The sequence below is a fragment of the Enhydra lutris genome, unplaced genomic scaffold (genome assembly GCF_002288905.1).
Source record: "Enhydra lutris kenyoni isolate GAN:26980312 unplaced genomic scaffold, ASM228890v2 scaffoldscaffold27, whole genome shotgun sequence".
NCBI lineage: Eukaryota > Metazoa > Chordata > Mammalia > Carnivora > Mustelidae > Enhydra > Enhydra lutris.
In genome coordinates, this window is record NW_019154111.1 from 12,926,833 (window position 1) to 12,941,577 (window position 14,745).

At 37.5% G+C, this 14,745-nt stretch overlaps 1 protein-coding gene across 7 annotated transcripts in view; it reads right to left on the minus strand.

The window, feature by feature from the left end:
- The window catches only part of LOC111151940 (nuclear respiratory factor 1), a 146,533-nt gene that overhangs the window by 81,211 nt on the left and 50,577 nt on the right, over positions 1-14,745 (minus strand). For 3 of the 7 annotated variants that reach the window (XM_022510171.1, XM_022510175.1, XM_022510174.1), the window contains exons 2-4: positions 13,692-13,923; positions 4,472-4,586; positions 1,404-1,530 (exon numbers count right to left, since the gene is read on the minus strand). In XM_022510171.1, coding sequence (XP_022365879.1) covers positions 1,404-1,530; positions 4,472-4,586; positions 13,692-13,914 — 465 coding nt within the window. In that variant the 5' untranslated portion in view covers positions 13,915-13,923. Of the gene's footprint in view, positions 1-1,403; positions 1,531-4,471; positions 4,587-13,691; positions 14,171-14,745 lie in introns of those variants that run through there. The other 4 variants (XM_022510176.1, XM_022510173.1, XM_022510178.1 and 1 more) reach the window with 3 other exon arrangements.

Consider the following 14,745-nt stretch of genomic DNA (forward strand, 5'->3'; position numbering starts at 1 on the left):
ACATCGGGCTCTCTGCTCAGCGGGGAGCCTGCTTCCCTCTCTCTCTCTCTCTGCCTGCCTCTCCGTCTACTTGTGATCTCTCTCTGTCAAATAAATAAATAAAATCTTAAAAAAAAAAAAAAACTCAAAACGAAATCCAAAAATGTTGAAAAAGAACCACAACATTTGCATGTGGAAAAAAAAAAAAAAAACCAGCAAAACCAACAAAATTTCAATTGCTTACTAATCAGTTCTAAACTCCTGAAATGTCTACATTCGATATGGAAGAAATCCAATAAATGTCCCTTCAGCTAATAAACTTTATCCCAATAAAAATAAAATGCAATTTAAATCTGGACAGACCATTATACTACTAACGATTCAAAGTTATTCAAAGCCAGAGAAAAACTAGTTCACTTAGTGTAAGTATGCAAAGATAAAATACTATCTTTAGAAACTTAGCTACAGATAGTAAGGTGATCAAAATATTCAACTGTAGGGCGCCTGGGTGGCTCAGTGGGTTAAAGCCTCTGCCTTTGGCTCAGGTCATGATCCCAGGGTTCTGGGATCGAGCCCCGCATCGGGCTCTCTGCTCAGCAGGGAGCCTGCTTCCTCCTCTCTCTCCGCCTGCTTCTCTGCCTACTTGTGATCTCTGTCTGTCAAATAAATAAATAAAATCTTTAAAAAAAAAATATTCAACTGTATTTCAAAATTGAAGCAGAGTGTCAAATAAATTCTTCAAAGAAATGCAAGAGATTTTAAATATGCAACTCAAATATCAGAAATCAGTAAAATGGTTCCTGAGGTTTGCCTCATGAAGTTTGCATCTTAGAATTATCTCCCATTTTGTTTCTGACATAAATCAGTAATTTTCTTATAAAATCCTTGGGGCACCTGGGTGACTCAGTGGGGGTAGTCTGTCGTTGGCTCAGGTCATGATCCTGGAGTCCCGGGACCAAGCCCCACATCCGGCTCCCTACTGAGCAGGGGGTCTGCTTCTGTCTCTGCCCCTTACCCTGCTCATGTTCTCTCTCTCTCACTCTCTCTCTGTCTCTCTAAATAAATAACTAAATAACTAAAGAACTTTAAATTAAGAAACGAAAAACAAAAAACACCAAAAAATCCTGTGGTGTTCATTTCTTAACAAACATAACACCATCTTTCCCCGCCTTGGGCTGACAGATATAAGGCATCTCTCAGATGGCGTATCTGAGAGCGTAGACTATCTTGCTACAGTAAGTACAAACAGAAATAATCATTTTTATTTTGATCTATACACAGTGGTTTGAAAACCAGTCCCACTCCCACCCCTGGACGAGAGGAGGATAGAAGTAACAGCTATAGTACTAGACAGAGGATCAAAAGAACAAACAACCCACAGAAAGCAAGAGTGAGTCTCTGAGAACACAGCTGAGTTTTCTTACCACATTCTCCAAAGGTGCTGCACCGAACACTTTAAAGACAGGGTTGGGTTTAGAGGGGGAGATACAGAGGACAATAGCTTGCTGTCCCACTCGAGTAGTATATTCATCTAATGTGGCTCGAAGTTTCCTGAATTAGACAATGAAAAGAGAATAAAAATGGTTAAGGAAGAGAGAAATTAGAATGACACAGAAAATTTACTTTGACTTGAGACAATTTACTCTGATCAGATGCATCGTTGTTGTTGTTGTTGTTTTACCCGAAATGTGAAAAGGGGAGTGTGAGTTTGAATATCCTGTTCAGTAGAAAAATGTGCATACCTTTGTCCTAAAGACCAATGACTAGCTCACTGATGAAAGGGTCAGCTGTAAGTCTGCTTCAGGACACAGCCATGACACAATGTTGAACAGGGAGAGTATAATTCTTCCTGATCCTAGCAACGCTAAAGGGGTTTTCTCTTACTGCAACTTATAATAACAAAAAAGATTACTGCTGAGACATTTTCTTGTAGACATTATCATGTTATCTCCATGCTTAATGAAGGGGGCCTAAATGATCTGCTTCTAATTTCTTTGACTGATGTAGTCATTGTTTATGTCTTACTGACATAGATTTATCCAGAAATACGACTTCAAAAATGTTGTCATTTCTAGATTTTCATTGCATATAGATAATAATTCTCGGTTCTGTAATATTTTACAAATGAGGAAGAAGTAAAAGAGCTTTTTAAAGTGTATCAACACTGGGTGAAATAGAAACGCTGGGCTTTTCCTTTTCACTCTGAAATCATGGGACATTATTTTAAAGTTCTACATTCCATAATCCTCTGGGAACATAGTCTACTCTTTCCAGAGACTGGTGAGTAATTAATTCAAATGAAACAAAGTGAACATATCTAGTTTTCTACCTTTCTCCAAAAGTATGTACTGTCATGCCTACGCCCCTTATAGCAAAGACATGTCTATATATAACATGTTCTAATTATTCTGGCCTATCCCATCATGAAAGGAAATGAGAACTGCCTATCTGTTGGTATATAAACACTTTGCTGAAAGCTTCCAATCAGTACTTTTTGGTTTTTTTTCTTCAGTTTCTTATAATCTTCCTCTTCTGTTCTTAGTATAAACTGTTATTTTCTAGCTTTTGTAACGTATCATTCACATGGGCTGGCACTCCATTTGGATTCAATATTCCAATAAACACCTAGAAATTTTGGATGTATTTAAAACACTATAAGAAAAAAACCTTCTGGAACATTTTATAGACAAAATTTCTTATCCCGTATGAATGCACGTTGTGCAACCATCAAATATTAAGTCCCCGTGTACTATCGCTGCACGATAATCTTTCTGTACAACCTACAAACTCCTCAGAAAAAACTCTTCAGCAAAGGACCATATGCTAAATAAGAAATTTGGCAGCATTCCTTGAAGGAATGGTCTATATTCACACTCTCCAATTCTTCTTTTCCCATTCTCTCTTGAAGATACCCCAATCCTTTCAGCCTTACCACTCCACTTGAAATGCTCTTGCCAAGTTCAATCATGACCTCCATGTTGCTAAATCTAATGGTCAATCTGCATCTTATTCAACCTGCCAGCAGCACTGAACAGAGCTGATCACACACCCTCCTTCTTAACATGCTTTTCGCACGTGGTTTCTAGTATATTGCACTCTTGATTTTCCTCCCAATTCACTGGTAGCTTCCTAGACTCTTCTGCTCATTCCTTTCATCTCTCCAATCTCTAAAAGTTAGAGTGTTTTAGGCCTCAGTCTGCATTCACTCTCTTGGTGACCTCCGGTCAAGACCTCCACCAAGACCTTCCAGTCTCAGAGTCTTGGATAAGATCTAAAACTTGGATATTTTCAGCAAGATCTCTCCTTTGAATTTCAGACTCATGTATCAACTGCTTACTGTTTCTCCACTTAATGGTTAAGAGGTATCACAGACCTACCTGCCTTACTCTCACTCATTCCTATACCTGCTCCTCTCTTCCAGTAAGAGTCATCTCAATCCTTCCAATAATCAGACCAAAAATCTTGAGGTCCCCTTCATTCCTGTTTTTGCTCTCACACCCCACAGCCAATCCATCATGTTGGAGTTGACTTTTGGGGGGGCGGGGTTGACTTTTGAAATACACCCAGGACGACCGCCTCTTACTACCGTTGTTACTGCAATATTGGTTTTAAGACCCTATGATTTCTGGCCTGGATTACTACAATAACCTAATTTTCTTCCTTCTTCCATTGTGGTATACTCAAACTCTATTCTCAACACAGTAGCCTAATGGTTTCTCTGAAAACATAAATCAGACCATATCACTGCTTTGGTCAAAAGCCTTCACTGACTTCCCATCTCACTCAGAACAAGAGTCAAAGCCCTTCTACTAGACCAACGACCCCATGATGTGGCTCTCTACTACTGCTCTGACTCCATCTCCTGTCATTCTTTCCCTAGCTATTCCTCAAACATGACCATCACATTCCATCCCGCTTCAGAAACTTTCCTCTTGTTCTTCTCCCTGCCTGGAAAGATCTTCCTTTAGACATCAGTAATTCCCTGTTCAGAGGCTGCCTGTCAAAATGGATTTCCCAGATCATCCCTACCAAAAAAAGAGAAACTACTATATCCCTCCAAACTTTTCTTTTTTTTCCTTACTCCTTTCCTTACTTACATTTTCCTTTTTTCCATAGTACTTATCATCATTTGATATATTACAGAGTGTTTATTTTATTTTTTTCCTCTACTAGAATATAAACTCCTTAAGGGAATTTGTTTTGTTCACAGTTGTATTCCCAAGGCCTAGAACAATGTCTGGCACAGTGAAAATAAAATTTTTATAAAATAAAATAAAAATTTTCTCAGAATGAAATAATGTGATATTCTACATCTGTTCATCATTTCTAGTTTCATTTATTTGATTCTATAGGAGTACTTTCAAGTCTAATTCTGCCATCAAGGACCCTAACTTGGTTTCCTCAGTGTACCTAGTAATGTATGTTCTAATTCTGTCGTCCCCACCATGAAGCATTGGAGAAACAGCAACAATATGGAGAAGGGAGCCCTCACCGAAGCAGGCGTGTTTGCTGTCTCTTCCGGATAGATGGATTAGACTCAAACACATGAGGCCGTTTCCGCTTCTTTCCTGTTGCCACAGCAGCGGCAGCAGCCATTCCCACAGGACCTGAAATAATAACGCATGTGCTGAGAGCAGGCAAAGCCTGTTAGCTCTATGAGACAGAAAACAATTAAAGGTACAAAAAAGGTAGTCTTTATTTCCTAATACATTCTCAGTAAATATAGAATGTTCCTGATATTATCAACATACTTTGCTATTGTTCAAAACAAATCATATTTTCATTTACCAACAAAACTTGCAATGAATCTGAAAAAGTGATTGACTTACATACACCACCATACACTATGGTGTATGGTGTTGGACCACCATACACTAGCTAAATTGTATATAATGTTGTGTTTTGTTTTGTTTTGTTTTGCCAGCAGGCCCATACTGCAAAGCCGATATTCTCACAGGTGCTAGATGAAATTGCAACACTGAGAGGAAGAGCTTGCCAAAAGAAAATAATCACAGATTTCAAATTTCATTTCCATCCTTGTGCCCTCTTTCCATTACCCCAAAACACTGTCAAGTTAAGGAAGTCAGAGATAATCACTCATGCTTGAAACTCAAATAGTAACAACAACGTACCCAAAAGAGGAAGAGGTGGAGGAGTATTATCTTAATTGGAAATTTTTTTTTTCTTATATATCTGAGAATTGTGCCTAAAATGGAGTTGTTGACCACAATGTTAAACTGATGAAAGCATGCTGGCAGGAAAGAGATGAAAACTATCCCACTCTAAAGAAAAAATGTTAATAAAAGTCAGTCTGGCTTGCCCTGAAACTAATTATTAAAATAAAGGGTAGGGACGCCTGGGTGGCTCAGTGGGTTGGGCCGCTGCCTTCGGCTCAGGTCATGATCCCAGCGTCCTGGGATCGAGTCCCACATCGGGCTCCTTGCTCAGCAGGGAGCCTGCTTCTCCCTCTGCCTCTGCCTGCCACTCTATCTGCTTGTGCTCACTCTCGTGCTCTCTCTCTCTCTCTCTCTCTGACAAATAAATAAATAAAAAAAAATCTTTAAAAAAATAAAATAAAATAAAATAAAATAAAATAAAGGGTAGACCCTAAGGAATTATTGGAGTCTCTGATTCATGGAATCTCAACATATCAAGGACATTCCTTTTTTTTTTTTTTCTTTCCCTTTTTAAGCAGATGACCCACTTTTAACCTTATTTGTAAACCCTATGAAAGGCTTACATGAAAATTAAGTTTAACTACTTACACTTGCTCTGGCATATATGTTATATATGGTCTAAGGGGCTCAATTAAAATAAGTCTCCCTGAAAATCTAGACAAATCTCTCTACATGTTATTTAGTCTGACTTAAATAAACTCCTCTAAAGAGCCCCAGAGCAAGTAAAAGAATAAATGAGGGGTGCCTGGGTGGCTTACTGGGTTGGGGCCTCTGCCTTCGGCTCAGGTCATGGTCCCAGGGTCCTGGGATTGAGCCCCGCATCGGGCTCTCTGCTCCGCAGGGAGCCTGCTTCCTCCTCTCTCTCTGCTTGCCTCTCTGCCTACTTGTGATCTCTGTCAAATAAATAAAATCTTTTAAAAAAAAAAAAAAAGCACTCATTTATATTTTTTTTTTTTAAAGATTTTATTTATTTATTTGACAGAGATCACAAGTAGGCAGAGAGAGAGGAGGAAGCAGGCTCCCCACGGAGCAGAGAGTCCAATGCCGGGCTCGATCTCAGGACCCTGAAATCATGACCTGAGCCGAAAGCAGAGGCTTAACCCACTGAGCCACTCAGGCCCCCTAAATGAATGATTTTAACCTTTCCATCATAAACAGCTGGTAGATGAAAAAAAAATCCCATTGAAAGATTTTTTCCAGTATTTAATTTTTTAACTATGATAAGAACACTTAATATGAGATCTACCGTATTAATTTTTTAAGTGTACAAACAGCTAAAGATAGGCACAATGTTGTACGCAAGATCTCTAGAACTTATTCATCTTGCATAATTGAAACTTTATACCTGTTAAAGAGCAACTCTCATTTCCACACCCCAGTCGCCAGCTCAACTACCCTTCTACCTCTGTTTCTAGGAGTTTGACTAGATACCGCATATAAGTAGAATCATGCAATATCTGTCCTCTGTAACTGGCTTATTTTACTTAGCATAATACCCTGCGTTCATCCATGTTGTTGCATATGGCAGGATTTCCTTCTTTTTAAAGGCTGGATAATATTCCATTCTTTATATACACCACATTTTCTTTATTCGCTCATCTGTCAATGGACACTTGAGTTGCTCCACATCTTGGCTATTGTGAATAATGAACATGGGAATGTGAATACTCTATGAGATCCTGATTTCAGTTCTTTTCAATAAGTATCCAGAGATGGAATTGCATAGGGCACTTCTATTTTTTATTTTTTAAGGAACCTTTACACTGTTTTCCATAGAGGCTGCACCATTTTATATTTCCACCAACAGCATATAAGGATTCCAATTTCTCCACATCCTTGCTAATATTTATCCTTTGTTGTTATTTGGTAAGAGCCATCCTAACAAGTGTCAGGTAGCATCTCACTGTGGTTTTGATTTGTATCTCCCTGACGATTAGTAATGTGAACATCTTTTTCTTTTTTTTTTTTTTTAACTATTTTATTTATTTATTCGATAGACAGAGATCACAAGTAGGCAGCGAGGCAGGCAGAGAGAGTGAGAGAGAGAGGAGGAAGCAGGCTCCCTGCTGAGCAGAGAACCCGATGTGGGACTCGATCCCGGGACTCTGGGATCATGACCTGAGCCGAAGGCAGAGGCTTTAACCCACTGAGCCACCCAGGTGCCCCTGAACATCTTTTTCATAGGGTTCTTGGCCATATGTACATCTTCTTTAGGGTGATGTCTACTCAAGTCCTCTGTCCATTTTTTTAATTAGCTTATTTGTTTTTTAGCTATTGATTTGTAGGAGTCCAACATCTTATAACTAAAACTTTCAAATATAGAACAAAGTTGAAAGAATTTTTTAGTGAACATTTATGTATCTACCACTCTACCATAACATTTTAACACATGCATCTATCCATCTTTTTTTTTAATTTAAGACTTTTAAAAAAATTTTTAAATAATCTCTACACCTAACATAGGGCTTGAACTCACCACCCTGAGATCAAGAGTCGCATGCTCTAGTGAGCCAGCCATGCACCCCATTCATCTTTCTACCCACTCACTAGTCCATATCATTTCTTATTCTGATGCATGTAAACTGCAGTACGATTCACCTAAATATTTGGTAGGAATATCATTAGCTAGAGTTCAGTATTTCTTTACAATTTTTTCTTTTGAGGTAAAATTTAGATATAATGCAATGTACAAGTCTTAAGTGTACATTCAATTTTGTGTAAGCATACCATACATTTTGAAATGTAGACACTAATGATAACCAATCTCTATCAAGACATATAACAATACCACCACTACAGAAAGTTCTCTCATGTCTCCTCCCAGTCAGTTCTTGCCCAATCTCTCAAAGGACCTACAATACTGGTTTTTTCACCCTATTTTAGCATTGTCTATTCTAGAACTTCAAATAAATGGAATCATACCATATATATATTCTTTTTTGTGAGGTTTCTTTCGCTTAGAATAATGTTCTTGAGAGTCATCCACACTGCTGTATGTGTTAGTAGTTTCTTCCTTTTTATTGGTGAGTAATATTCCAGAGTATAAATAAATCACAGTTTATCCATTATCCTACTGATAGATGTTCGGGTAATTTCCAGTTTTAGGCTATTATGAATAGAGGTGCTTAATTAATTTATAAACTCAATACAATTCAAATAAAAGTCCCAGGATGGGTTTTTCTGGAAATTGATAAGCTGATCCTAAAACTTAAATGGATGTGCAAAAGGTCAAGAATCACTAGAACAATTGTGAAGAATTTCAAGAATTTTAAAAGGTGTGCTCATCCTATCAAATATCAGTGGTTACTATAAAGCTACAGTCATTAAGACAGTATGGAACCGGCTGAAGGATAGACAAACCAACCAATGCAACTGAATTAAGAGTTCACAAATGCCTTCCTGTGTCAAAGACAGAGGTAGGAAAAGGATGAACTATTAAAAATATGGTACTGAAAAAAAAAAATATGGTACTGGAACAAACGATTGTATGGAAAAATAATGAAGCTAGATCCCTATATCATATACACAAAAATATTATTCCAGGTGAATTAAACAGCTAAATTAAAACAACAAAGAACTTTGTAACTTCTACAATAAACTGTTGTAGAGTATTTATGAACTCAGGAGTAAGAATTCCTTAAATAAGACTCCAAAAGGATAGGGGGCCTGGGTGGTTCAGTAGGTTAAGCCTCTGCCTTTGGCTCAGGTCATGATCTCAGGGTCCTAGGATCAAGCCCTGCATCAGGCTTTCTGCTCAGCAGGGAGTCTGCTTCCCCCTCTCTATGCCTGCCTCTCTGCCTACTTGTGACCTCTCTCTCTCTCTGTCAAATAAATAAAATCTTTTTTTTTTTTTAAAGATTTTATTTATTTATTTGACAGACAGAGATCACAAGCAGGCAGAGAGGCAGGCAGAGAAAGAGGAGGAAGCAGGCTCCTTGCTGAGCAGAGAGCCCGATGCGGGGCTCGATCCCAGGACCCTGAGATCATGACCTGAGCCGAAGGCAGCAGCTTAACCCACTGAGCCACCCAGGTGCCCCCAAATAAATAAAATCTTAAAAAAAAAAAAAAAAAGGACTCCAAAAGGATAAACAGTAAGGAAAAAGACTGATAAATATCACAATTAAATTTAAACCTTTATGGACAAAAATAAATAATAAAAAATTGAGGGAAGGAGTAGTCAACAAATTGGATGAAGATACTAATAAATGAAATGCATATTATCCAGAAAAGAACAGTATCAAAAAATATATCATTGGATGCCTGGGTGGCTCAGTTGGTTAAGCAACTGCCTTTGGCTCAGGTCATGGTCCCAGAGTCCTGGAATCGAGTCCCACATCAGGCTCCCCGCTCCATGGGGAGTCTGCTTCTCCCTCTGACCTCCCCTCTCATGCTCTCTCTCACTCTGTTTCTCTCTCTCTCTCAAAATAAATAAATAAAAATCTTTAAATAAAATTAAAAAAAAATATAATTAACTCATACAACAAGAAAAAATAACCAACCTGATTAGACAAAGGCATAAAGAGGAAATACGCAGAAGAAGAAAAGCAATAGTTAATAAAAAGTCATTTCAATAGTCTGAAACGACACTCTATCTTGTCTTCCTGCACTGGCTGGAACTTCTAGCTCAGAGATGAGCAAATTAAACGGATAATGAGATTCTATTTCATCAGACTAGCAAAAACAAAAAACAATTGACAGTTCCAAATATGGTGAGGACTGGAAGCAACAGGCCCTCTAACATGCTGTTTGTGGGGATGTAAATTAATAAAGTGACTTAGAAAGACATTTGGAATATTTAGTAAAGTTGAAAATGTACCCATCTTTGCCCTCTCATTCTCCTCCTGGTTATAACCTTCAGCAGTATTTTCAAAGTGCAGGTTTCTGTTCTTTGGTGGTTCATGAGTAGTTTGTTTGTTTGTTTGTTTTAATAAAATGGAATAAAGTGAAAGATACTAGGACATATCAGTGGGTGTGTCATGGCAGAGGGTAAGTATTACTCCATGAGAAACTGTTATTCCAAAAAAAAAAAAAAAAGAAAAAAAGAAACTGTTATTCCAAGTATATGTACATTCATTTATCCCAGATCACAATGTAAAATGTATCACTATGGGAACTGTCAAGAGCTTGAAAACTAAAAGAAACTCCCACAATTTGCACAAGAAAAGATAGAATAATTTTCATTTGCAGTTACTGTAATAGCAAAAACTTATAAACAGCCTAAGTGCTATACCAATATCTGTCATGTTCAGATAATGAATGGAATTCCAAATAACACTTAAAATAAAAACATACTGCCACATTATCAACATGAATGAATCTCAAAAAAATAATACCGAATGGGATAAACAATGCTATAGAGAGACATTTTTTAATAAAATTTAAAACATGCCAAACAATGCTAAGTATTGCTTATTGATACATAAGTATACAGCAGAAATAAAAGAAGTGCATGAAAATGATAAAGATCAAATTTAGAATAGTGGTTACCTCAGTGGAAGGAGAGAAGAGAATAGGGTTAGAAAAAGCAGGAATATCCTTCCCTTCCCTCTTCATTCACCTTATTTCCTCCAGAGTATTCAGTGCTTTTTGAAATTATTTTACTTTATTATTTGTACCCTTCTCCCACCATTGGTCTGTGAGCTACATCAGGAGCAAGCTCTTGCCTGTCCTGTTCATAGTATCTATTTACAGTGATACAGAGCATACAGTAATTCTTCAATAATTGTTGAATGATTAAAGGGTAAATCATTTCTACCAGCTGGGCCTCAGTTTCCACATCTGCCACCGAGAATGTTAGATTGAAGTCTTTTCCTAATTTTAACACTATGACAATGCAGTACGGTAATATAGCAAAACTGTGTCTCAAAAGCATCTCCCTTCCCAGGAAAGAGGTTGATCTGCATTCATTATGTTAGGATGCCCTCTTCTGGGAAGTATACATGTTTCAAAAATATATTTTACAAACATCTCATATGTGTTCTACTACTAAGTCTTATTTTAAATTTACAATTCCAGAAAGACACAGTGGATAATAACTGAGAGTCATAAGGTGGTTTGTCATCACATTTGTCTTCTCCTTAAATACAGTACATGCTAAAAAAAAAAAAACGTATTTTGGCCATTCCTGATAATTTATTTACTGCCCAACTCTCCCTAAATATCTTTGAGATCAATGTTCCTTATACAATACTAACCCCATCCAGGAATGATTTATATGTAGTCTTCCACATAGTGCTAAGTACACAATGTAAATAGTAAAGAGAATGGTACAAAATATAGCCCAGCTTTAAGTCATTTAGTGGCCCAGAAAATCTCAAACCTTAAATTGGATTAAGATAATGCAGGATTGCTAGTGTCCTTAGGCAGCTGGCAGAAGGAAACAAAAATCCTCTCTAGAGGGCAATAATATTATTCTAGACCCCAAATTATTTCTAAAAATAAATTTCCAAACACACCATCCAGCACTCATTTAAATATAACCAATATACGAAAAGAAAAACAAACATAAACAAGAAACAGCACTATCAACATATAACAGAAAAAGACCCAATGGCACTTCAGAGGATAGAATTACCAAATTTATTGTAAAATCATGATGCTTACTTCACTCACAGAGATTTAAAAAAACTTCTTTTTTCTACTACAATTGGAAATGATAATAGTACAGATTTAGGAGGGAAAAAAAATACCAGAAATTCTTAAAAAAAAAAAAAAAAAGAAAGAAAGAAAACTATTGGGGCACCTGGGTGGCTCAGTGGGTTACGCCTCTCCCTTCAGCTCAGGTCATGATCTCAGGGTCCTGGGATCGAGTCCCACATCAGGCTCTCTGCTCAGCAGGGAGCCTGCTTCCCCCTCTCTCTCTGCCTGCCTCTCTGCCTACTTGTGATCTCTCTCTCTCTGTCAAATAAATAAATAAAAATCTTTTTTAAAAAATGAAACTATTAACTATTACTAAAATTAGTACCTCAGTAGGCAGATTTAGATCACCTCAGACACAGCTGTAAACTAGAAGACAGTTTGAAGAAATGACATACAGTGAAGCATAAAGAGACAAACTGATGGTAATACAGAATAGAGGATAAGAGACATAAAAGATTCAATGAAGAAAACTAACATATTTAATTGGAGTCACAGAAGGAAAAGATGGAATGGAGCAGAAGCAAAATCTAATAACTAAGGGGAACCTGCGTGGCTCATGGGTTAAGGGTCTACCTTCAGCTCAGGTCATGATGCCAGGGTCCTGGGATCAAGCCCTGTACTGGACTCCCTCCAGTGGGAAGCCTGCTTCTCCTTCTCCCTCTGCCCTTCCTACCCTTCCCACCCCTGCTTGTGTTCACTCTCTCTCTCAAATAAATAAATAAAACCTTAAAAAAAAAAAAATCTAGTGACTAAGATGTTCCAGAATTGATGAAAGACATCAATCCACAGATTCAAGATGTTTAAAGAATCCTAAACAGAATAAATGAGAAGCCCAAAACCAGCTATATCACAAAACCAGAACACACACACACAAAAACCAAAAAGCTGAAGACAGAGAAAATCTTAAGAACAGTTGGAGGAGGGACCTATGTGGGAGATAACCTTCAAAGGAGCAGCTATTAGAATGAAACAGCTGAATTCTGAAAAGCAAGGAAGGAAACCAGAGGACAGTGGGAACAGAATCTTCAATGTGAGGGAGAAAAAATAAGTGCCAACCTAAAATTCTATACCCAGTGAGAACACCTTTTGAGACTAAAGGTTAAATAAAACATCCTCCGACAAAAAAAACTGAGAGACATCCATGCTCAAGGAAATACTAAATGTTATCTTTAGACAGAAGAAAAATTCTCAGAAGGCAAGTTGGATATGAAGGAAAAAATGAACACTAAGTAAGTATAAAACAAAAATAATGTCTTGTATGGCTTGGAATATATGAAGAAATAATACACAGAATAACAATAGCATATAGGTCAGAAGGAGGAGAATAAAATTCAAGTGTTCTAAGAAACTTGCATTATCCCATAAAAGGACAAAAGTACCAATTCCAGAAGACTTTGAAATAAGTTAAGGATGTATTATAGTTTCTAGGGGTATAACTAATAGGAAAAGTGTGTATATCTTTCAAACTAACAAGAAAAAAAAATGTAAACTTTTCAGTCCCTCCAAAACACAAAGGAAAAGTAATCACAGAGTAAGTGGGATGAAGAGAAAGCATACAGTAAACATGAGAAAACATACAGTAAACATGATAAATTAAAACCTAAATATATCAGTGGTTACATTTAATGTAAATGGATTAAATGTTTTAGTAAGAAGTCAAAAGACTGTTGGAATGAATGAAAAAACAAAACCAAAGTCATATCATTAATAGTATGTCACTCTAGATCTTAAGTCTCAGTAGAATATAGGCATAAGCTATAAATGCAAGGCTTAAAAAATCTGAAAATGTGATTTGAAGATATATATGAGAATGTCTGCATCCGAGGTCCTTGCAGATATGCACAAAACCAGAGGTTAAGCAAAAAAATGAAGAGCTTCCGATCCAAACAGCATTACCTGCAGCAGCTAGATGGGCTGTTACCTCATCAGCCGCTGTGGAGTTGAGTATGTCTGAATCATCGTAAGAGGTGTCCTCAGGAGAAGAAGGTGAGTCTTCATCAGCACTCAGCATACTGTGCTCAGTGTAGGTGGCCACATGGACCTGCTGTACCTGCTGGGCGACTGCATGGGCTTCTATGGTAGCCATGTGTTCGGTTTGGGTCACTCCGTGCTCCTCCATGAAGATCTACTGTCAGAAGAAAAGGCAAAGAACAGAATTCAGTGTGCAGTGTAACACAGTGCTTAAACTAAGCAATATTTTCCTCAAGAGCAGAGGAAGCCTACAATTTCACCACATACCACACCACACCAAGTCACAGGAAATGGAAAGCACCATTCAAGTATGATCCAAAAATGGTAGAACATTTTCCTTATGTAAAACCATTCTGATAGAAAGTCACTGTGCTAATTTTATATGTCAGGCCACAAGACCGTACATATATCCTTCATACCATGTATAACAATAAAAAGATACTTTAAAAGATCCCAGTGATGTGTGTTGTAGACATAAAAACACATGGTAAGTAAATGAAACACAAAACATTTTCTTTGTAGTCATAGATAAACAGAAGTCAAGCTCTATTTTTTCCAAAAATACAATTACTTAAATTGGTTTTTCTGCTTATAAAAAACTGTGCCTCTTATAAACCCTGCTATGATGCAGTAACTTGTAATGCAGTAAGATAAAGGTCTGCTCTTCTACTGCACATATAACCTATCCCCTCATCCCCCTCAGCCTATAGAATTGTTATCCTTTAAAAATTTTTTGAAGCATACATACATAATACATATATACATACATATAATACATGTGATTTTAAATAAAAACAGGCTCATTTACAGGGTGCCTGGGTGGCTGGCCCATTCGGTTAAGCAACTGCCTTTGGCTTGGGTCACGATCTCAGGGTCCTGGGATTGAGCCCCACATCAGGCTCCCAGCTCAGTGGGGAATCTACTACTCCCTTTCCTTCTGCCCCTCACCCTTCCCATTCTCTCTCTCATAAATAAATAC